Source organism: Paramormyrops kingsleyae, chromosome 14 (assembly GCF_048594095.1).
Source record: "Paramormyrops kingsleyae isolate MSU_618 chromosome 14, PKINGS_0.4, whole genome shotgun sequence".
Taxonomy (NCBI): domain Eukaryota; kingdom Metazoa; phylum Chordata; class Actinopteri; order Osteoglossiformes; family Mormyridae; genus Paramormyrops; species Paramormyrops kingsleyae.
Window position 1 is genome coordinate 1,343,558 of NC_132810.1, and position 24,059 is coordinate 1,367,616.

At 42.7% G+C, this 24,059-nt stretch overlaps 2 protein-coding genes and 1 long non-coding RNA gene across 9 annotated transcripts in view; 2 read left to right on the forward strand and 1 right to left on the reverse strand.

Moving 5' to 3' along the window:
* The first annotated feature begins 15 nt into the window (after positions 1–15).
* Positions 16–5,906, forward strand: LOC140577588 (dimethyladenosine transferase 2, mitochondrial-like). Of its 2 annotated transcripts, XR_011982528.1 has the most exons (10): positions 16–554; positions 1,340–1,799; positions 2,035–2,126; positions 2,240–2,393; positions 2,903–3,051; positions 3,257–3,346; positions 3,802–3,864; positions 4,028–4,176; positions 4,983–5,281; positions 5,363–5,906. XR_011982528.1 is itself a non-coding variant. In XM_072699028.1 (9 exons), the coding sequence occupies exons 2-9, from the start codon at positions 1,358–1,360 to the stop codon at positions 5,167–5,169; spliced, it is 1,326 nt and encodes a 441-aa protein (XP_072555129.1). In that variant the 5' UTR covers positions 16–554; positions 1,340–1,357; the 3' UTR covers positions 5,170–5,906. The 2 variants fall into 2 exon arrangements, 1 of the variants encoding a protein (XP_072555129.1); XM_072699028.1 differs by having other exon boundaries at positions 4,983–5,906.
* A 689-nt stretch (positions 5,907–6,595) lies between these two features.
* The window catches only part of cnsta (consortin, connexin sorting protein a), a 31,583-nt gene continuing 14,119 nt past the window's right edge, over positions 6,596–24,059 (forward strand). Inside the window, exons 1-8 of one of the 3 annotated variants that reach the window (XM_072699031.1) lie at positions 6,596–7,196; positions 12,967–13,348; positions 15,426–15,601; positions 17,354–17,384; positions 18,459–18,545; positions 21,009–21,123; positions 23,105–23,126; positions 23,275–23,371. In XM_072699031.1, the coding sequence (XP_072555132.1) occupies positions 13,006–13,348; positions 15,426–15,601; positions 17,354–17,384; positions 18,459–18,545; positions 21,009–21,123; positions 23,105–23,126; positions 23,275–23,371 (871 nt within the window). In that variant the 5' untranslated portion in view covers positions 6,596–7,196; positions 12,967–13,005. Of the gene's footprint in view, positions 7,197–8,545; positions 12,844–12,966; positions 13,349–15,425; positions 15,602–17,353; positions 17,385–18,458; positions 18,546–21,008; positions 21,124–23,104; positions 23,127–23,274; positions 23,372–24,059 lie in introns of those variants that run through there. The other 2 variants (XM_072699029.1, XM_072699030.1) reach the window with 2 other exon arrangements.
* On the reverse strand, positions 13,588–23,283 carry LOC111857671 (uncharacterized). 4 transcript variants are annotated; one of them, XR_011982529.1, is made up of 4 exons: positions 22,715–23,283; positions 21,017–21,105; positions 15,138–15,248; positions 13,588–14,875 (listed from the first exon to the last, which is right to left on the reverse strand). It is a non-coding gene; the product is annotated as an uncharacterized lncRNA (long non-coding RNA). The 4 variants fall into 4 exon arrangements; XR_011982530.1 differs by having other exon boundaries at positions 15,138–15,299; XR_011982531.1 differs by having other exon boundaries at positions 20,996–21,105.

Here is a 24,059-nt window from a genome sequence, read left to right on the forward strand (position 1 = left end):
GGTCAGTAGAGGTCCATTCAGGATGTTTCGTAAGGGAAAATTGATGATGAGCTACAGATACAGGCAGAGGTGGAAGGTTCCAATTCAGAAAGTACAAATCCAGACCAAGATTTTGTTTCAACTAACCAGTTGAGTATAAAGAGTCACATTGACTAGTTGGTTGAAACAAAACACTGTTATCTTTGTTACACATAGGATAAAATTTGTCCTCTTTTGAACTCTGATATGTCTTCCATTATGCTGGTTTGATGAAGACAAAGCGATTTCTCAAAGCCAATTTTTGTGAATGCCTATGTTTATTGCATTACGTATTTGTGCAGGCACGCAGCTGTATTCAGTAGTTTCAGTGCTTCTTAAATGTTACCGGCTCTACATTACCCAGAGATCTTTGCTCTGGCGCATGAGGGTGACGTTCACGACTCATGGCACCGCTGGGGTTGAAACAAGTGGCGATCGAACTACTGTTTCAATGTCATGTACACAAGTAAAGGACAGAATGATGTCCTAGGTTAAACAATAGCAACAGGATTTCAACGGATATTACCATCCCGACGGTACAGATAAGTCATTATATTTTGTCATGGTTTTGAGGGCTTCTTAAGTAAATTTAGCTGTTGCGAAACGCTTCACTAAACGACCATGCGGCTTTATACGGCCAGCCACGCTACCCACCAGTTCAGAGTTGCATTTTCTATATAATTTACCACTATTCTTTTATGTAAACGGCGGAATATGTAGTGATATCGTCGGTAGCTATATGAGTTTTTAAAGGTACAGCACCGGTTTCCATGATATAGCTGCATTATCGCAATACGCAAATATATAAGCTGTATACGGCACGGCATGTATTTGATTTTGTAGTTTTCCAATGCAGTGTTTCTGGCGTTTTAATATTGCGGAAAATGTTCGCACTTATTTTTAAGCAAGGAACTAAAGTGTATTACGTAATATGCAGTCTAAGTATTTAGCTACTGTATTTAGATTGAAGATTCAAGAGGGATTTAGCTCACAAAGCACGCCTTTCCAATATTTTAGTGTATATATGACAAAATGCTTTATGCCCATTTCCAACCAGTTACAAACACTGGTCACGTGTAGTTTACTAATTGAACTGTGCACAAAATTCGTTATGTGTGTGTGGTTAAACTAGACGTTCGTTTTTTTTTAACATGGTTACTAATATTACTTTAATACAGTGCAAAATAAAACTCAAAACGTTAGTTACTGTGATAGACCGTCATATTTGCCTCATCACGATATTTTGGTCATTTTTACATTACTTGTGCAACTGTCATCTTCTGCCTTGTGCTTTTGGTCATTATTGCTTTTTCTGTTGCAGTTATAGCTCTTCCCAACAATGTCATCTCATGGCCCCAGGCTACTGGTGAAGGGAATACGGAGCACCATTGGCTGCTTGCAGACTATTCATGATCTCAGGCCGTCTGCATGTATACGAATCGTCACTCATGCCCACAAAAGAACTTACTACTTGGACTCGGCCTGTGGAGGCGCTGGGCAGACTCAGTCTCAGCAGAGTAAAGCGGAGCTCATCTCAGCAGCTCCAGGGCTCTCGCAGAGGAACCTGTCTGCTGCAGCTGGGTCGCTGAAAAGCCAGTGCCGCCCCATGTCTAGATACGACTTCCTCGACCCGGATGAGGTAGAGGAAAACACACGTAAGGCACTGGCGTGCAAAAACCTGCGACACTTCATTGTGGATCCGGATTTTGCCCAGTTGGTGGCAGATCACCTGAAAGGAGACCTGACAGAGAGGAAGGCTGCCATCTTCGAGTGCAATCCTGGTGTGTTATATGTTTTAAAATTTGAATTATTTGGCACTTTGATAGTTCAGATTCAAGTTAGTGTTTTTGTTTATATATTTAAAGCCTAGTACAATTTGCTACAAAGATACCTGTCTTTGGGTTTTGCATCAGATTAGTGCAACAGGTTAACTGTTAGCCTTTTGTGTTTTTGTTTTTTTTTTGTTTAGAAATCTTCTTTAAATATCGTTCTTCTGCTCTTGATGTTTGTGTCCAGGCCCAGGGGTACTGACACGGGCTCTGCTGAATTCTGGGGCACAGAGGGTCATTGGTCTGGAGAGTGATAAGAGCTTCCTTAATGATCTGCAGGTGAGTATGTCTGTCACCTAATGTTTTATTGCATAATCCGCTGGCCTGTAAGTGTGGTGAGGTTTCGCCCATGTCATGCTCTTTAACATGGGGGTATGCACTTTGTGTCTAAGGCTTTGGAGAATACGCTGGATGGGCAGCTGGAGGTGGTGCACTGTGACTTCTTCAAGCTGGACCCCCTCGGACAGGGCACCATGAAGCCCCCGTCCATGTACTCTGACAAGCTCTTCAATGACCTGGGCATCTCTGAAGTTCCATGGACTGCTGGTTAGTCTCACAGGCATTCAGTAAACATTACTCACCTTCTGGCAAGTGATGCCAGATATTAGTAACAAATCAAATTGGCATGTATTATTACAGACCTTCAGAGAAAAGGACAAGGTTGAAAGGAGATTTTCTTTCTATCAATACATGTGTTAAACTGGAAGGTTTTTTGCTGCTGTTAGAAAGATGTTTCTATTCTTGTTTATCTTAAAAAGGCTCCTACACTAAATAGGGAGAAGAGATTAGAGAAGTTGATAACTCCGAAGTACAGTAAACACAGAAGTAAAATTTTTGTTCCCTATTAGGCTGTATGATGCTGTTATCTGCAAGAATATGGAAATTATGTTAATCTTAGTTAAATTAAATTATGTAGAATGTTTCCATTAGAACACATTTTGAATGAAAAATCTAACTCATTGGAATTAACCACAATAAAATTGAACAAATTTAATGGATTCTGTGAGGTCTGTTCGTAGCCTCTTGAAATGCATTATTTATGTCTCTGTGTCCAGATGTTCCAGTGAAGGTGATGGGAATCTTCCCCCAGCGGAATGAGAGGAGCATTTTGTGGAAGCTGGTCTATTCCCTTTTTGAGCGCACGTCAGTTTTCCGCTATGGCCGTGTGCAATTGGTCATCTTCATGAGCGAGAAGGAGTATTTGGTAACCTGACATTATTCCTTGAAGTAACCTTAAAACTAGTTGCTGAGCCCTGATTACAGTCCAACTGCTTACGGGGTGGGGGTGGGGGGGGGGGGGGCTGATTTGGTCCCTAACAATGACGAAACTAAACCTATAACCTTAGAATAGAATCTTAATTTTTCTTACTTGTTGGTATATTTGTGGCTTTCTTGCATGTCCATTGTAGAAACTGGTTGCTTCTCCAGGGGATCTGAAGAAGTACCAGCCCCTTGGGGTGCTGTGGCAGATGGCCTGTGACATCGAGCTCCTCCGCAAGGTGAGAGGTCTCATTCTGCACCGGCAGTTATGCACAGGGAGTGAACAATCACACACTGAATCACCAAAGTATGTTTACACTGCTCTTTGATTTATGAAATGAACAGGAAAGAGAATGTGACATTTAAAGAATAAGAACATAAGAACTATACAAACGAGAGGAGGCCATTCGGCCCATCGAGCTCACTTGGGGAGAACTTGACTAATAGCTCAGAGTTGTTAAAATTTTATCTAGCTCTGATTTAAAGGAACCCAAGGATTCAGCTTGCACTACGTTATCAGGAAGACTATTCCATACTCTGACTACACGCTGTGTAAAGAAGTGCTTCCTTAAATCCAGTTTGAAATGTTCCCCCGCTAATTTCCACCTATGGCCACGAGTTCTTGTATTTGAACTAATGCTGAAGTAACTATTCGGTTGAACAGCATCCATGTTTTAATTTTCTACATTTTTAGGAACCATGGACGACTTTTGTGACCTCAGCAAAACGTAGTTCTTTGACAGCCCAAAAAACGAAGGCAAGAGATTCTTTTTCTTGGCTATTTCACAGATTTGCATTGAAACTTTGATAATTGCATGCGCACGTATCTCGTCTCGATTTCACTGCATTGCCATTTGTTCCTCAGAATATCTTTTTACCATAAAGATGTTTTTACTGTGTGCTGTTGTCCCTCGAACCAGCTCCCGAATGACCACCTGTGCCTGGTAAGGCTGACCCCCCGCCCAAGCCTTTTTTCCGGGAATCTTACCCCTGCCAACGGGGCGACCCTAATCATGATGGTCAAGCAGTGCTTAACTAAGAAGAAAGCCCTGCTCATTGACCAGTTAAAGTGAGTATACAGCGTATATCCCATTAGAAAGCAAGTAGCATCCTGTCATATAACCGAAGGCAATTTATCACTTTTCATTATAATGCAAGAACCACAACACAGATCTTTAATTTTTTTTAGATTAGAGACCCAAAACGTCCTAAGTGATCTTGTTGGATTCAGGGTGCTTCGCTTTAATGTTGGATCACTTAGATCATAACAGAGGCATCACTAGGCTGGAGCATAGAGGGATTTAAGCCCCAAATGATTTGTTCAGCTCAGATGTTTTAACACCCATGTTTGAGAACCGGTGCTATGTCCCGATGTCTTAAGGTCCTAGCGATGTGTCTGGATCATACCTTCTGCCATCAGGCTAATTCCATGAAGAATGTGTTAGACCCTTTTCGCACTAACCTCATTTTCCCACTGACTCTCAGCAAGCAGCAGTGATCATGTTGACGCAGGTTCACTTGGCACTGAATGTTGTCATTGTATTATTCATTTAGATTTGGTTTCCACCAAGTTCTCACGGTGGTGTTTATTTGTGTAGATTTTCTGATGTTAGACTGATATCAATATTACATTTCTTAAAAAAAAAACTCTGAAACCATCGTCCAAAAAATATGCAATACAGGAAATCAGGCAAATACATTTTCACTGCGCTAAATGATGGTTCCTTGACAGCTATTTGCTTTTGATGTGTTTGACTTGCACATTACTTTGGACAAAAGCATCTGTTATAAAAATCAAAATTTCTAAAATGCATTTAGCAGATGTTTCATGCATTAAGCAGGTTCTCATTCCTTCTTTACACTCTGTTCTTGAAGCTCATGGTCTCCTGAAAGCGGGGCAAAGGTGCTTAATGAGCTCGGTCTACTAGAGGACATCCGGACAGGACACGTTTTCCCAGAAGAGTACAAAATCCTGTTTGAAAGTCTGCACCAGTCCAAGGAATTCACCCAGAGCTGGCTGTACGATGAGACCTTAAACACTCAGACCTCAGTCGTCCTGTAAATTGTTTTAAGGGGTGAAACCTTTGTGAGCTCCTCTCAAGATCAAGGGTATCCTAAAAGCAGAGGGTGACTCCTGGATGCAGTAGGTCAGTGCTGCCTGTACATTACAGTAGGTCAGTGCTGCCTGTGCATTACAGTAGGTCAGTGCTGCCTGTACATTACAGTAGGTCAGTGCTGCCTGTGCATTACAGTAGGTCAGTGCTGCCTGTACATTACAAATCATGAAGCTCTCCTTCACAGGCAAGGTCTTCACTGTCCAGCACTTGAAATAAAATAAGCAAACAGTTGTCGATCTACTGTAAACTTTCTACAGAATTCCTTAACAAACATTGAAATACGGCTAGTTCTGTCCCCTTATGTGATGCCCTATGTTTAATTACAATTTTTATATATAATGGATATGTACATAGTGTATTTGGAAATCATGCTGCTTGATAATAAGCCATCGGAATGAAATGATGCTGTTTACCTTATAACAGGTTATTTGTGTAATATAATAGTTACTGAATTATAGTCAAAGAAAAGTTACAAGATGTTCTGTAATGTATCAGCAGTTTTAGTATTTCATCAGGATTCTGTCGATAATGTTATACCACTTCAATTTTGTTCACCATTCGGAAGCTTGTCCTCTGGTAATATGCAATAATATGAGTCTCCCTCGATATGGACATTTAAAGAAATTATTTGTAATAAATAATTAAATCTCGTCACGGCACAGTTTGGACTGTGCCACCACTATTTGTTTTTCATTGTGTTTCATTGTGTTAATGTTAACCACTGAGATGCAGAGTGTACTTTTAGGGATAAGACTCAGTCGAAGCTTATTTGCGGATACAGTGTGTATTTATATTACGAAAAAAACTAATGATAAAACCTGTTACATCAGTTTCAGAACAGGTAATTGTGGCCGACGTTCTTAATAGTACAAAGTCTTCAGCGATAAATGTCGAAATGAAATGTGCGATATTTTGTGATTATTCGTAGCTTACGTGTGTTCTAGACCCTATTTAGTGGGACATCAGTCCCCCAGAGATGGGGGTCCCGTATTTCTTCAGATTCGCACCTGATATAAACTATTCACCGATGTAAAATTGCTATAAACAAAATGTATGCGATAAAATGTAAAGGTGAATGCGGTCGCTATTAAACGACATATCCACTCCGCTTTTTAATAAAACAAAAAATGCAACCTAGTGTAATACCTAATTATTTGTTGAAATTATATTTAGAGCAACATTTTTTAGGAAGTAACAAGTATTTCGAACTGTTATTTACAGAAATCTTACAGCAAATCTATATTACTCCATTATAAACCTAAAATTAGCTACATTAAAAGCGTTGGATTGGTTTTAAAAGCCTACAGACTATTAACAAGGTAAAACTGTTACATACATGCAGTGGCGCAGATAGGATTTTTGAATTGGGGGGGGACCAAGGATATGTTTTCCTTGTGCAAAGACGGCAGATGCTGTTTTTTTGTCCTGTAAGTGGAGGGGACGGATCGAGGTCACTGAATCTGAAGGAGATCCGTCCCATCCGTCCCTGGTGCTAACTGCGCGCCTGCATACATGTATATAAGTGTATAGACGTGTCTCGAATTGAAAATCTTACTCCAACAAGCTGACCAAATTGGGCAACCCTGTATTTACTACTGTTGGTCAAAATAAACCATTTCAAAAGCATAAACTACTGCTTCGAACATAAAGTAATTCTACGTAAAAAGCTGACGGACAGCAGACTGCCCCACGTATTTTCTCCGCACCGACATCAGGAGAGGAAAGGCGGCACTGCGCCGGAAGGTGGCCCCCTTCTCCCGCACAGAAGCGGCTCCGTAGCCGTGCTCGTCCTCCTAGATGCCCGGATAGATCTCAGGAAGCGACCTGACCGCGGCGCGCAGACCTGGATGTCAGCCTGATGCTGGGGGCGATGCGGCCGGGATCGGTGGCCGGGGCCGGCTGATGCGGCGATTAGCGTGATGCTACGGCCGAGCCTGAGCGCCTTTACACGCTGCATGAGCCACTAAGCGAGGTAGGTGTTACCGCTTCGGAGAAAATGTCAGCCCGCGACCAGAAGCTGTCGCTGGGCGACGGCGCTTTTGGCAACATACTTACTGCAAACAGCATCTAATCCTCCGGGCATTTAATGTAAATGATACAAGGTATCTTATCTCGGTCAAATATATGATCAATCGCTGTTTACGGAGAATTAACAAAAGGGGTAATCTGTCAACAAATAATCCTATTTCGTGCTAGTTATGGGGTATTAGCTGTTATTTCATTGAGGGTGTTTGCGCCCCCGGACTCCCGTAATCGAGCGTTACGTTATAACGGGGGGCTTTTGGTTCAGCTTTCGCTGTCTGTCGTTTAGCGACTGAAGCTACGTGGCCCCGGCGCGGGCAGCGGGATCTGATCGGCTAGTAATGCTAGCAAGGTGCCGGAGCGGTGGCTGCCCTGTCGAAGGACGGTAAAGGAAACCTTGGCGGTCCGCAGCTGCCGCCCCGGGACCGCAAAACACGCCACGGTCCCAAACCTCCAGCTTTTATGATGTCGCCGTAATGCAGAGGATTGCTTTCCCGGTTGCACTGGATTGTTTTATGCTTCCCGTCATTTGTATGTATGTTATGATTTGAGGATGTACATTTCGGACACGCTTTCATTATTTATGTGGTTTGTTATTTAAAAAGCCACGTTCCCTTTCGCTGACTACGGGGAGATTCCGTAACGTAAATATGACACGCCGACCTCTTCTCTGCGCCTTAAGGCGTTTTATTACTTTTTAAGTGCCGCAGGAGAGGCCGGTGGTATTTTCCGTTTTCGTGGCGTTTTGTTAACTACCAATCACATAATAATTAAATGTTTATAGGTTTCTGATCCTCCGCGCGACGATAATGCGGATCGTTAGATAGAAAGTATTTGTTAGGGTCCCGCGCGCCGGCTGCACATTAATCAGGTAAAACCAGTCTCTGTATCAGTGGTCCGGTGGTGGCAGTATTGATGGTTTTCCATTCAGTCGTTTCTAATTTCGCATGTCGGATTTAGGATTCTGGTTATTTTCAGATTTGAGATATTTGGGATGTTAATGAAGGTTAAACTTTACTTTTGGACCTAATAACTTAGGTCAACATGAAATGATGCGTGCAGTCACAGCAACGTCAAATTTTAGTCAACCCCGAAGTTAAAGATTTACTCTTGCTTTCGGTATTAATCTTTGTTGTCTGATAGGTAACAGACTTGGGAAATGTTTATACAGGCAGGTAAAAGAACCGGCACATACCTTTCACAAACGCTGGGACCATTGTCACATTGCTCTGTCACGGTTGCCTGCTCTATTTGTTGTTGGAAATGTGAGGTTCCCACTCATTTGAGGTGCGTGCCGATTTTAGTGCAAAATCTTAAAATTGGGCGCTTTGAACACGAGGTGTGTCCAGCTAATGGCTTTGTGCCTAAATGACTATTATGAGAAGAAAGGAAATGTACAGAAAAGGCAGTCAAGTTTTATAGCTATAGTGTTTGGAAAGCCAACAACAGTTTAAAATATCTAAACATCTTTCTCAGGAAATTGTGATATTTAAATGAACAGACTTTCTAATCCAAGTGTCTCATCTGAAAGTATAACCTCTGATTATTAAGGAAAATAAGGCAAGGTAAGATTCCTAGAAATGTATTTATGGTTTGATACTTTACATTAGGAGCAAATGAGGGTGCGTTGATTTAGAATATTATTCAAGTTCTCAAAACCATATCTTGTGGAGGTGTGTATAGATTTATAACCATGATTTTTTTGTGTGGGGTGTTTCTGTGTAAGGCTGCTGTCTGAAATATGAAACTGGACGCATTTTGAGCTAACATCTTCATTTGAGTAGTGCAACCTTGTTCACTCTGCCATTGAGCAGGTAGAGGGTGGTAGGGTGGACGCCATCCTTGTCTGTCATTGTTCTGCAAACCAGAGGATTTATGAGCAGGTGTGTGTGTGTGTGTGTGTGTGTAAATGTAATTCTTTGAACAGTGCTCTTTGTTTTTTCAATCATAATAAGCTGTCCTTTCTTTATTGTTCAATGTGTCCTATCTCCCTTGCACAGCCATAGACCCTTGCTTGTCCGTGGCTCCTATTAAGCATCAGTAAGTAGCGCCATTAACAATATGACAAAGGCAACCTTATATATTTTTATATATTATATTTTATATATTATATTATATATTTTTTCCGCTGCTTTAATTTGAATCCTTTCGACGTTGACCTAATTTTGGCGCGCAGCTCGTTCGGTGTAGTTATTCGTGATGGGGGGAGAGCATGTGCATCGCAGCTCGTTCGGTGTAGTTATTTGTGATGGGAGGGAGAGCATGTGCATCGCAGCTCATTCGGTGTAGTTATTCGTGATGGGGGGAGAGCATGTGCATTGCAGCTCGTTCGGTGTAGTTATTCGTGATGGGAGGGAGAGCATGTGCATCGCAGCTCGTTCGGTGTAGTTATTCGTGATGGGGGGAGAGCATGTGCATCGCAGCTCGTTCGGTGTAGTTATTCGTGATGGGGGGAGAGCATGTGCATTGCAGCTCGTTCGGTGTAGTTATTCAACAAACACTTCCTCTCTGCGTCTGACCTTCCCAACTTGGATCGTCTCAAAGAGCTTGACATGAATATTTGCCAACAATGTTGCAAGTTGATATGGCAACTGGAAGGAGAACAGCATGTAGCATGAAGACAGATCTAACATTATATAATGTTATATAACATTATTATATAATATATGTGTATATATGTATATGTGCATATATATACGTACGTATGTATATATAAGTGTGTGCGTGAAAGGTCAGAGTGGAAAATAAGAGAATTACATGTCAGCAAAGCTGTTGAGTGACTTTGGTTATTTTAAGAACTCTGTACCTCACGTGACTTCATCTTCATATCATGTGCTTGTCTGAACCTCTAGGCACAAAACCTGTGTGTAACAGATTAATCACTAGGTGCATGTGCTGTTTAGGTTGGAACATTGTTAATGACTTAAAGTGAAATTTTCACTATTATTAAGGCACATGCTTATAGAATATCACATGTCACAAAAATTGCACAAGGTATAACACTGGTATCAAAAACTGTGATCCATTTCATTGTTGCTAATTTGCCATATTTTTTGTGAGTTTAATGAAAAATAATTTTTTTTTGCATTTTTATCTTTTCTCTTTGGCAAAAGATGTTTCCCACAGCGCTTTAGAAGAACTGTCACTGATCATTTATCACTAATCATTTATCATTTATCACTAATCATTTATCATTTATCACTAATCATTTATCATTTGTGAACTGAAATTCCTCCTGGAAGAGAAGAACTTGTCATCAAAGCTGAACTGAAAGGGTTTTTTTTTTTTCTTTCGTGAAAATCGGGTGCAAGATCTGCATTTTTACCTGACTTAAGTTCTTTTGTGCAGCATAATCCTGAAGAGCTGTCAGCACTCTAGGTTTCAAGCAGACCATCACTGTAAACTGTCCCCAAATGATGATTTCCAGAGTGTCGTGCACTGACTTCTTGAGGGGCAGCTGCTCAAATGGGGGGGAATTCAGGCACCCTGCACCCCACCCCCCACCAAATGTCCATATAGCCTACAAACATTCGTGAACACTATTTTTTGTTTTTACTTAATATGATGTCCCTCCGTTTTGAAATGTGTGAATTTCCTTCAGACTGTCAGAATGAGCCTCTTTTTAGTTTAAAAATTGGGGTATTTATCACATGTGACTTCTAAAAATCCATATGAACACTTCAGTGATGGATGTTGCTTTTTTTTGTACCCATTTCATCTTTTCTGAGTGTGCAGTTGGGCAGAAACAGCTACTGGAAGCGCGGCAGCCAGCTGTTGGGAGAGTCATCCTTGTGGATTCATGTCAGGCTGACATTTTGGAGAGTCTCCTATTGGCCGAGCTGGACGAAGGCCCTGTTTTTACATGTCATGCCTATGATAAGGCAGCCGGATCAGCTATACGGGAATCACTTCTGACGTTTTGCATTATCCTGGTTAGAAAGATCTGTGCTGGAAGAGGCTGTTGGCACTTAATGGACGCACCACCAAGAACATTGTAACTGCCAAATCTGCCTTTCACATGAAGAAATCCAGTGGCCAACACCTAATAATGTTTTATTACATAATGTGTCACAGTATGCTGGATGTTTTTATTTAAATGCACTAATAGTATAACTGGCAGTATATTTACATTTTTTATGTGGTCCAGCTAAGTAAATAATAGTTTAATTTTGGAATTAATTTTCAGAATTAATTTTGTTGTTTGGTCAGTAACTGATAGCAGAACCATTGTCTTAGTAAGAAAAATGCAGTCCTAAGTGTGTGTCTGAGTGGTGTGGTGCCCGGTGACAGGGTAGCGGTCCGTCCTGGGTTGTTCCCTGCCTTGTGCCCATACCCTGCAGGGTAGGCTTTGGCCCCCCACGACGCTGCATAGGACAAGCGGCTATGGACAGTGAATGATTGAATGGATGTGTGAACGTTCCTGAGGCTCTATGGCAGATCTATGGCAGTGTTTCCCAACCCAGTTCTTGGGGACCCACAGACAGTCCACATTTCTGCTGCCAGAAGCTGGGGAGGAGCAAAAACACGGACTCTCTGTGGGTCCCCAAGGACTGGTTGGGAAACGCAGCTCTATGGAATTGTTCCTTGTATTGCTTGCTCATATAGAACATATTGTGCATGTCATGCCTCTGTGTATTACAGTGAAACTTTTTTTTTAACCATTATGTCCACCCTGGGACAGTACCTGGTCATCCACTGGTTGTCCACAAGGAATGACCTTGTAGCATGATTTATCCTCCTGGAGGAGATAATCCAGAGGTGTAAGTAAAGGGTGTAATATCGTGGCTCACCATGACCTGTCACCCGGCGACGACATAAATTTCAAGGTCGTCTTTCTTGGCAGTTTTGAAATTAACTTCCTAAAAAGGTTGTTTAAAAAGGTGAGAGAGGTCTTGTATGGAATCATGAAGCCCCACTCCCCACTTGAACAATATTCAAGCCACCCCACCCCCCAAAAAAGGGTGCTTAGTTTTTACTTACTTATAAGGTCATGCATTAGTGGTGCAGCGTGCCTAGTGCTGGTGTATTTTCATTTGGTGTCTCCCTCATTGTAAACCCCTGCTATAGTAATCTTTTCAAATTTGGAATCAGGTGTGCAGAGCCATGAAATTATTTACCCTTACAAAGTAGCATAGGGTAGGTGAGAGTAAAATAAAAATGTAATATCAAAGTTCAACTTTTTTTTTAAATGAAAAGCCCTTTAAGGCTGTTAGCAGTTTGCAGACGTGTATAATTTTCTCTCTAGGCACAAAGTGCTCTCTGCTTAATGGTTCTAAAATATTTAAACGGGTCAAAGGTCGCAGTGACTCTTGTAGGAAACCAGGCCAGCAGACTGATAAGCAGTTACTGGATCACTGCATCACTGCAGGGACCTGCCTGCTCCCTCCGCGGCTGTGCAGAATCCTGTCTCTCAGAATGGTGACGTCTTCCATGAGTATAAAGAGACCCGGGGCCTGACTCTGAGCCTTATTCCGTGCCCTTGTCATGTCGAATTCGAAGATTAAATGCAAAAAAGGGGGCCTTTCAAATGCTCTTGCTGTTAGCTTTCTGTCAGATTCCTCGGGCCCACAATTTAGCACTCGTCCGACGCTTTGAAGGTGAGTAAAATCATATCTGATATTCTTGCGTGCCAGCTGTTTGAGTCCTGCTGCATAGACGGCTCTTGAAATCGTTCCCGGCTCCGTATTTCATGTGTCAGTGTGTCTGTGTCTTTCTTTCAGGTGTACTGGTAGGTTGATGGTCACCAGCTGGGCTCCCTCATGGAGGAGGAGCACCCAGACAGCACCAGGGGAGTGAGGCAAGGATGGGGGGGCATCATGGATCTCCAGAACAACCTGGACCGCGGCCCCTGCCCCACGTCGTCCCTCTCCGACGAAAATCAGAACAGGCTAACGGAGAACGGGCAGGACGAGATGGACGGCAGCCTGCAGACGGGCCGGACGCCGTCTCAGCAAGACTCTGAGAATAACAACGAGGAAGAAGACTGGCAGGCTGACAGGCTGGTGGACAGCTATGGCGAGTCCCGGGCAGGAACGCCGCGGGCAGGAACGCCAGACTCACCAAAACACAGCACATGGCTCACTACCCAAACTGCCAGTACTGGTACAGTATGACACATTTAATATTCTGTAGAAGACTTCTAACAAAACATCACTGGCGATTTTAAATCGGTGTGGCATCATCGCCAGCTGTTATCCAGCATAGTCAAACTAGCAAAATACGTCTATTTCTTGCATGCAAATGAAGCTTCACCCTAAATGTTATACGGAGTAATGTGTGATAACGTATATTGTAACCTCAGGAGGACAGCTTGGCTTGTGCAGACATCATTAATCATACAATTATTATGGTTTTATTAAAATTTTTATATGCTCTGGGAGATGAAATGATAAATAAAATACAGTTTAACAGCCAACAGTATATATTTTTGTAGAACTGAAAATAGATGTCAGCTGTGAGGGAGCAAAAATATGTCTGATAGGGAGCACAAACGTGAGAACCGAGTTTGGAAGCACTGAAGTCTAAAATGTTCTGGGCTGAACTGTTTTGGATAAGGAATTTATTTCAAATTTAAGTGCAATTTTTCCAAATGTAGTCCTAGCAAAGTTCCATATTGCTTTTTAATCTCTATATCAACATTATACCTGAAACCTGTAGAGGAGCTGCTATGTTCTGCCAGGGTGTTTATGAAAGTAATTCTTGTTAGAGCATGTCCATATTGGATCCATTCAATTACTTAAAATTTAAAAGTTTTCTTATTAAAAGGGCATTTGCCCTTGAAAATGAGCAGATTTCTTTCATGCCACTTTAAGATTACTAGGTCATGTTATTTATCTTAACATATGAGTACCAGTGAGTATTATAATTTTGTATGGTATATTTTGTAGTATCAAATTTGTTGTGCTGTTAGGAGTTTTTTTTTTATTATTATTAAATATGGTGCCCACATCCTTTGCCCATAGCGATAGGTTCTTTGTTGGCTGTGTTTTTTCCCTGGAATAAAATCAGTTGGACACTTTGGAATGTGACATATGTTCCTAGACTGATTTTTGTTTGTTTGTTTGTTTGTTTTTGCTGGTCATTGAAATTCTGTACCTTCTGCTACTGCTTAATTGGTTTAGTTGAGAATCAAGCATTTAGATTTACAACAGGGGGCACTTTTGCTGTAGAATGTCAGTTTGGTGTTTTATTCTGCAGAATTTGTATTGCTGTTGCTCATTTTCGGACTCATTTTACCATGTACGTCTGCTCTGGTGCTCCATAGCAGAGTGAACAGCAAAGCAGGAGAGTGAACTTAACTGGACAGCTAATGTCAACAAGCGACGACTGTGTGCACTGATTAGAATGGGTAACGACTTCCTGGTCCATGAAATATAAATGGCAGTATGGTAAACGTCTTTGTCTTTGGGCTAAATGCTCAGCACATTATTTTAAACTAACATCTCCACTTTATCAGGTAATGTCAGTGTGCAAATGGGAGTGGCATGTAGCCTAATGGGTTAGGATGTTATACGCGTGATCGCAAGGTTGCCTGTTCGAATCCCAGGATCAGCAGAGTAATTTCGCCATTGGGCCCCTGAGCTGTTTGACCCAATCTTCTCTATTGTATGCCACTTTGGGTAAAAGCATCTGTTAAATAAATAGAATACAAGATTAAACATTGAGTTTTTTGGCTGAGCTGCACTACAGTGTTCTTGGTCTTTCTTGGAGGTCGATCGCAGGCAATGTGCATTTATGTCTCCTAATTTGCAGCCTAATCAGATCTGTGGTTGATCCAGCAGCCTCAGTGGAGAATTGAGGCTTCTTAAGCTTGGGCTGACTGGCTGGCCACTGTCCCCGGGGTGGGGTGGGGTGAGCTTGGGGGAGGGAGGGGCCTCCAGGGAGTGTTTACCTGCCTGACGTTGCTCATTGAACTTCTAGGTTGTCTAGGCAGTCGTGATTGGACAGGGGATCAGGTCTCTCTCTTCTCAGGTGTGGTCAGGTTGTGAGGCAACCGCAGCTTCTGGGGATAGATGAGGCTGTTGTTTGTTCCGCTCTGTTTACCACCCTGCGTCTGAGACAGAATCCCCCCCAGGGCATTAATTAAGTTTCAGAAATCGATTCTAGTGTTTATTTAGCCGTGCCCTCTGTAATGTGTTTTGTACGTTTCCCTTGGTAACCTTTGACCTCTCATCTTCAGAGAGGTGCCCCCCTGTGGGTCCAGTTGGCAGTGTGTCCAGCTGCCTTGACCAGACCTCTGACGGCAGCCATGGCGGTGAACCACTCGTACCCGGGCCTAGCCCCTCCCCGGTGGCCTTTCTGCAGAACCTGACGGAGCATTCGGATTACACCCTGCTTCCACAGTGCCTGCACCAGGTGTGACCCATACCTCTCTCTGTTTGTAATACCAAGAAAACTGGGGCCATTTACTAAACCCTATCGAGCTGCTTTGGGATGAATCGGATTGAAGAGTAAGAGCAAGGTAGACAACTTGTGCCCAGACTATAAGGTGAAAAACACATCTAAAATAGAGACAAATGGAGAAAAAGCAGGTGTGTCCAGACTTTTGACTGGCACTGTATGTTAGAAGCCTCTTGCATCTTCACATTGCCCAAAGCATAGTACCAAATGGATAGATACTGCGGGGATAAAGATGGATACGTCCGATAAGAAACAGGATTCTCCACATAACAATCCTAGACCTCAGTGTGGATGTCAGTTTGTGCTATTTCATGCTTAATGTCTTGTAAGGATCGTCTGTCTCAGATTAACTTAAATTGAGGATCAATATATCTGTACATGTATATAGGGAGCCTAGAGGATAAATGTGTTATTTGTTTTACGTTACAAATTTCATTACTTTTGCCGAATGCTGTATACTTAAAGTCTTAAAACCTGTAATCAGGGATTTGAAACTAGTTGAAATGGATTTCATTTCCTTTCTGTGCCTGAGTGAAACACGATACAAAAAGAAAAGGAAAAATGCTTTATAAAAAAAAAAAAAAAATGTAAATACTAAGGAATGTGTTGTTCTGCAAATTTGAGTGCTGGTTTGTACAATGTAAGTAGCTGGTTGTTTTGCAAAAATCCATAGCGCATACGTGGCGATGTTTATATCGGTGAAACGTGTTTTTGTCCTGAGGTCACCAAGCAACAACATAAACTCCTTATAGGTTGCCAGGGAAGTCACATCTAACTGGTTTTATACACCCAAAACTCCCAGACCATGAATCGCTGGCCTTTGTGCGCTTGGATCATTCATTTGAGTTTGAGACTGATCATCTTTGAAGAAAAGGCTAGAAGCAATTAAATCTAACCCTGACACACATACACTCTCTCTCCCCCGTTCTCTCTCCCTCTCTCTCTCTCTCTCTCCTTTGCTCTCTCTCCCTCCCTTGCTCTCTCTCTCTCTCTCGCTGTCTTTCTCTCCCCCCACCCCCCCCCCCCCCCCCCCCCCGTCTCACACATGCACACCCACGCAGCCAAACACTTAAGCCACCTCCGTATTCTGTCCCCGCATGGATCAGCCACCGATCATGTTTCCCACTGTCACACTCTGCTGTGGCGAGTCTCATGTTCGGGGTGGTCAGGAGATTTGGCTCTGATTAAAGACCTGTTGAGTCATGCTGCACTTCAGCACCTAGACGGAAAGGTTCTAGGTTAAAGGGAAAAAAATAGCAATAGGGTCTAGTTCGGCCTTTGGTTGTTACTATATATTTTGTAATATTTGACACAGATGGCAACCTAGGGCATACCCAAAGCTGGCAACGTGATAGGTAGAGAGAGATGGGGGGTGGGGGGCATCAGAGGGTCTGGTGACTAATGATCTGGTCAGAGAAAAGCACCCATAACTTAATCTTAATTGTCACCCTTTCATCCCTTAGTCAGGGCAAAATAATGGTATTGAAATCAATGGGGGGGGGGGGGGGGGGGGGTTGCCTTTGCCCGTTTCAGCAGTGTGAACATGTTACTGAAATATTCACATTTATCTCAGCTCAACCTTCAAAGCTGGAGGGCCAAGTTTGACTTTCTGCATAATTATTGTGGCAAAAAAAAATTTTAATAATGAAAAACCCAGCAAATGTCATGTTATTCTGATTTTTAACTCTCCACCCCCCCCCCCCCCAGATAGCAGAGGATTTCTTCCTTGAGGAAAACTGTATCCTTATCATTCTTTTGAAATCTACTCACTCTCTTTGGTACTTCTTATGTTTTTATTAATTTCTTTCTTTTATATCAATACTTCTGTCATACTTCAGTCGCCTTTTTGCAGCATAAGACATGTTTATCCTGTTAATGGACAGTAGTAAAACAAGAGCTGAGGAGGAATATGCGTATTCTTTAATGTCTTGCAATAACTCATAATAAAAGTGATTGACGGCAACCTTCTGCTTTAAAGAGAGACCAGATCGGGACCTCAGCAGCGATAAGGTGATTGCTGGAGTCATGCATCTCTAAAAGCACAGGCAGAAATCTATAAACACACAAGTGTCGGGTAACGTTTCTGTATTTTAAAAGGCCTTGCCTTAGGAACTGAATTGTTATTTTTAAAAACCAGCAGGTTAAACAACAAAGAGCCTCTGAAATTCTGGTTAGTAAAGAAGCAGGATTTGAGTGAGCTGGCTGCCCTCAGTCACATTGGGACCATTTCAGTAAATTTTCATTGTGCTTATTATGCTTGTGTGTGCATGAATCAACTGGTGGGTGCATCTGAAATAAAAATATATGTAATTGTCTTTAACCCTGTATATTAAACCGGTCAAAAATGTAATTTATAGGTGTAAGCATACATTCATTCAGAGTATAAGCTTGCTCAGGAATAACGATTTTGTATGGAAACATTGAAGATTGATCCCACAGTGCTGCTTTTTTTGAGGTTGACCTTCGTTTGTTTTTGTGTAGCAATCAAACATTTTATACTCATCGCAATAATGGGAGAACTGAAACAATGGCTGATTAACTGGAATCACCCTTTTCTCAATTTTTTGATGTTTCAGAGGAATTCCTCAGCTTGCCCAAATTGTTTTTTGGCCAAATTGCAATCGTTCACTGAATTTTGGCATTTACTCCTGCGGACTTAAGGAAGATTTAGAACGGGTTTTAATTGGTCTCCTGCCACGGAGAGGGTTACATTTACATTTTCATTTGTTCTGCTTTCTTCTTTTAGAGTACAATGTAATGGGTTTTTCTCCAGGTCACTTCCAGTCGTTACACCTTAATCAGGCTGCCTCAGATGAATGGGCAGTCCAGTTTCTCCAGTTGGAGAGAGACTACCACCAGCGGCTGCTCTCCAACCTCGCCCGGCTACAGGAACACTGGGGTATCACTCATTTCTTCTTTTTTGTTCTGCTTTTCGTTGCTGTCGTCTCATCATGGCATTTAGTTTAAATTGGGTCTCATTACAATCTTTGTTTGCCTTCTCTTATTGACTCAGTGAAGCTCATTCACAGGGATGGTTTTGTCTTGTCAATGAATTCTTGTACATTTTTACTTGTTTTATAAGTCAGGGCTCCAGATGGCGACTAAAATGGTCGCCAATGCGACTTGATTTTCTATTTTGCGACTAGTTTTTTCATTCTAGTCGCCGGTGGCGACTCTCCCTCTCAATCTAAGAAAAGTTTTAAAATTAAAGCAGCAGAAACGGCTTTTAATTTTGTGCGGACACTCTCAGCCCGCGTCTACCTTTCCTATAACACTATCACGTGATTAAAACCAAACCTAAGGGAGGCATCATCTGACACGCCCACTCTGCTTCAAATGTCATCTCGCTAACTGCTGCGATAAGGGATCCGAAATAGAAGAGAATCGGGCCACGACTACTCCTCTAATTCCGTCCAAACTTTCCACGTAACACGCCAAATGTTCTAAGTTTCCATGTAACACGCGAAATGGCCAAACGAAAAATTTCTGACTTTTTCTCAGTGCCCACTAGTCCAAATCCTGCCTTGTCTACTTCTGAACGAACCGAAGATAATTCAGTCAGTGGGTTATCTGAGGTACAGCCACCGGCGTCCGGAAATGTACAGTTATTAAAGGATGACAACTCCGTCCCGTTAGCAAAGTCTTCTGCGCCCGCAGCTCCGACGCCTGGAACACAGTTTAAAGCGGCTTGGTTACTGGAGTTCGTTTGGTTACGGTATGACAAGGGAAAGACGTATTGCAGCTTTTGTGCGCAAGCCGGACAAGAAATTGCTGGTAAAACAGAATTCATTTGTGGTACGAGCCATTTTAAAAAGGAAACTATGAAAAAGCATGGTGAGAGTAAGAAACACAACAATGTCAGAGTATTGCTTATTAGTAAACATTTGCACTGTTCAAATTTATGTGTCATTTGTTATTTTTTATAAGACCTTGCAGAGGACACTAGTCGGCAAGTGAAATAGCCCAGATAGGAGAAAGGAAAGGCAGTGTGAGGTAGACCAAAGAAATACAAGTAAATATTAGTTGTTTATTTCACATTTGGCATGCGGTAGAGATTATGGCTCCCAAAAAAAGCATTTGGCTCCTAAATATTTTGGGCTCCCAAATTTTTTTGTTCTGTCTGGAGCCCTGTAAGTGTCTCTCTCCTTTGCCTCCCACACGATCCCCGCTACTATGCAGAAGTCTTAGGCAGTCAAAAAAATGTTTAAAGCTGTTTTTCAGGGGAAAAGTGCAATTTAACATTGGAATACATGCAAATGAACAATAACAAAAAAAATTTTTTTTTCCCTCTCCAAAAAGTTGCTTTTATCTTTAATGACTAGTGCCAGTGCGGTGCCAGGATTTTCCACTGCAAAAAACTGGCCCTGGACCAGAAAAAACAGCTCCAGCACGGCCCCACTGAAAAGCTGCTCTCAGAACTCAGAACCGCATCAAAATGGGAAATGGGACTAGCTGTTGAGCCCAAATAAGCAAAAAGTAATAGTACTAATTGCGGCATTAAGAATAGTAATAATAGAAGTATTTGTAAAAGCAAATAGCTAATTAGTTTGCATCTCTGTCAAATTAATGGTTAAATCAAAAATGTTACATTCCTGTTGTCTTGAGCATTATTAATGCTAATTGATGTTGCGACTTAAAGCAGACCTGTAGTGGCTCTTAAAGTAAAAAAATAAATGAAAGTAAATTATTTTCTTATGGTCCGGCAGTTCACCTTTTTGGCCTTTTTAATCATGAAATTGGAATATATAAACAATTTAGCATCATATGACAAACAATATTCCATATAGAACAAACAAAACAAAAGCATAGATATATTGGTTAATTGCTGCAAATACTAGGGTGACTTTAGGAGAGTTTCAAATGGCTAAGCTAGTACACTTCGGGAGACATAGTATCAGAGTCTAACACTAACGTGACGGGCATATAAACACGATTTTCTTTTGCTGCCTAAGACTTTTGCACGGCACTGCATGTGCCAGTGACCCCTCAGCTGTCTGTGTTCCACTTTTGATCACAGATTACATCAGTCTCCTTGTATTAGTGATGTTGCTCCTTGGAGCTGCTGCACGCTCAGCCTTTGCCAGCATAAACTCAGCCTGTGCAGTGCCAGCTGCGGCTGTGTTTGGTATGTGGCACAGTGCGTTAGCTGCTGTGCTTGTGATCAGAAGGTCGACAGTGCAAACCCCAAACTCGGCGGAGAGATTCACCACTGGGTCCTTGAACACAGCCCTTAACCCCCAACTATTCTAGGTTTTTTTTTTTTCTTTTTAATAGCACAAGGAGGTTTTAAATAGAAACGTCTGCTGAATTAATAAAATGTAAATAAATGCAGTGTCCACCCTCATCTACCTGTGTGTTTCAGAGTCTCGCCAGAGGGGGGGCAGCCAAGCCAGGACCAGCTCTGCAGGGGCCCTGGGTGACGAGCTGGACGCGACTCACATGGAGATGCTGACGAGGATCTGCAGGACACACCAGCGGTGAGGGGAGGTCCCGGGCTGGTCGACCGTGCGACTTGGGCGTGCATCAGCCCAGTGCCAAGGCTGCACTGCCATTCACATTTACAGTGCCAAGGCTGCACTGCCATTCACATTTACAGTGCCAAGGCTGCACTGCCATTCACATTTACAGTGCCAAGGCTGCACTGCCATTCACATTTACAGTGCCAAGGCTGCACTGCCATTCACATTTACAGTGCCAAGGCTGCACTGCCATTCACAATTACATGCATTTCATTCAACAGATGCTCTTGTTCAAAGTGTTTTCAAGTGAGGCAAATAGCACATTGCAAACATACATGCTGTGGTGGAGTCGCCTGGGCATGAGTGCAGCCAGGCTGAGCTCCCACTGAATGCCCAGGTATGAGTTTAAGCGGCACTGGAGCAGCAGCTACGCCTTCTCTTACAAATAAAGCAAGAATTTAATAAGACAACTATTCAGTGAGCCGAAGGTGCAGCATTGAGAGCATTCAGTGGACATGGAATGGTGTCAGACTAGTGGACGAATTCCTAGTCGAGTTCATTTGTATCCTCAGTGATGCACCCAGCAATTTACAGCAATACAGATGTTTAGCATCCAAGACTCTAAAGTTTATGAGGTAACACTTTACTTCATGGGGCACAAATAATATAGTATTATGTTATTACTGATGTATTAATTAACCAAAAACTAGGTATTGGTAACATAGTTCTCATATTAATTCATCATTAATGAATCGTGATGCCTGTTTTATCCCAAGCAGTTACTATATTTGTTACTGTATCTGTTAATTTTAACTTGTCTGGACTCTTGAAGGAACTACTGAAGGAACTTTCTGAAGGAACAAGTAATGAATAACACTAGTGAAATACTGATCTCGTGTTTGTTCATCATTAATTAATTGTGATGCATCTTTTATCTCAACTAGACTATATTTGTTTCTGAAGTACAAATCATGAAGAAATCATTAGTACCTGAATTATTACTAAGTGTTTGTGCCCCGTCATGTAAAATGTTACCGCTTGAGGTGCACTCCTGTAAATACAGTGCTGTGTGTCAGTTTGCATCTCCCCCCTTGTTCATGCGGCCTTCTTCCAGGTACCTCTGTTTCTTACTGTAGTCCCAAAATTTACTAAAATGCTTATTGTTTGTGTGTGTGTGTGTGTGTGTGTGTGTGTGTGTGTGTGTGTGTGTGTGTGTGTCCTGTAAGTGAATCCTGGCATCTGTCCAAGGTGATATTCTGGATAAGCTGATGATGGATGGATGGATGGACGGACGGACGGACGATGTAAATAAAACATTAAAAACGATAAATGCATGTTCGAGAATTTAAAGTTTTGTCCCTTTATACAGTTGTGATTATGCAATTTCAGTTCAGCATTTAGAAATCTAGGATTAAAGCAGTCTTTCTTCTGGCTAAGATGACTTTTTCCATCATCCTGGCCATGATTACGTGTTCCATGATTGCAGTGTATTCATTACAGCAATTTGGCCAGTAGGCACACAGTTGAAATCCTAGCTTGTAAAATCTTAAACTCTTCCAAACCCCTTAGGCATTTGTCCTGGAAACTCAGAAGCGACAGTTGCTCTCACCTGCTTTTTGAGGGCGGTCCCTTAGTCACGCATCCCTGCTACTCGGCTGCGACAGACCTACATGCAGACACGCTGGAGTTCTCCCGGTCCCTTGCCCCGTTTGGGGTTGACGTCCTGCTGGCCAGTGTGGCGATCGCGTCAGGGACCCGTGATGGTTTAAGCATATGGCTCTGTTGCTGGGCTCTGGGCAACTTGAGACCAGCACTAGAGTTTCAGCATGGGAAATGTGCCGCGCTAATATTAGACTCCCAGCGAGCGAGCCGACCTTCGCAGTATGTCTCTTCGCATGTGCCGCTCGAGCAGAGCGAACCAGGAACCTGGCAGGCTCCTGCTGCCGTTGCAATTAACATCTTTCTGCTTCTCTTGTTTGATTTTCCCCTTCTTGCGCAGATCTACGCTCCGAGACAAGAAGGTATGAGAAGAGCCAGGTCTGGCCCCCGTCTACCATCTGGGGACCCGGTGCACTACAGATGGATGGGTGTCGGAACGCACCTGCGTGTGAGGGTGAGGGTGACGCTGGCACATCCTAAACATATGGCCGCTCGTTCATGTCTCCTCAGAGCATAACTGTGGACAAAGCTCTACGGGACAGCCTGATCTCCAGGAAGCCAACTGTGGAGAGGAAGCTGAACACGGTGCCACTTTCATGCTGCACAGGTGAGTGGAGACCAGCCTGGGCCGTCTCGCTTTCGCAATCCTTCCAGAACGTCTCGAGGTTTTGGGCGACTTATTGAATGTGTCTCTGCGTGACACGTCAGTAGTGAACATCGTGAACATCGTGATGCCGTTCCCCAGTTGCTGATGTTACGAGTCTAGTTTATGGTCATCTCATCACGTCCCGTCTTTTGTGCATATTTTGTTTAGAAGAAGAGATGAAGGATTTTAGAAAGTTGTGTGTAAAGTAGTTGATTTGCTTTTAAAGCAGAGGGATTTTTGCAGCAGACTTTTGTTTTTGGCCTGAATCATGGTAAAGCACCTGTTTTATTGGGTAGCGAGTTGCCTTCAAGAAACTCGTGTCAATTTTTTGCTGCTGTTGCTGCTGGGCATGTTTTGCACGTGAACAGAATCACCTCCCCCTCCACGAAACTCGGTTCCTGGGCTGTCCCGTGATCTCTTTCGGTTCCTGGGCCGTCCCGTGATCTCATTCGGTTCCTGGGCCGTCCCGTGATCTCATTCGGTTCCTGGGCCGTCCCGTGATCTCTTTCGGTTCCTGGGCCGTCCCGTGATCTCTTTCGGTTCCTGGGCCGTCCCGTGATCTCTTTCGGTTCCTGGGCCGTCCCGTGATCTCTTTCGGTTCCTGGGCCGTCCCGTGATCTCTTTCGGTTCCTGGGCCGTCCCGTGATCT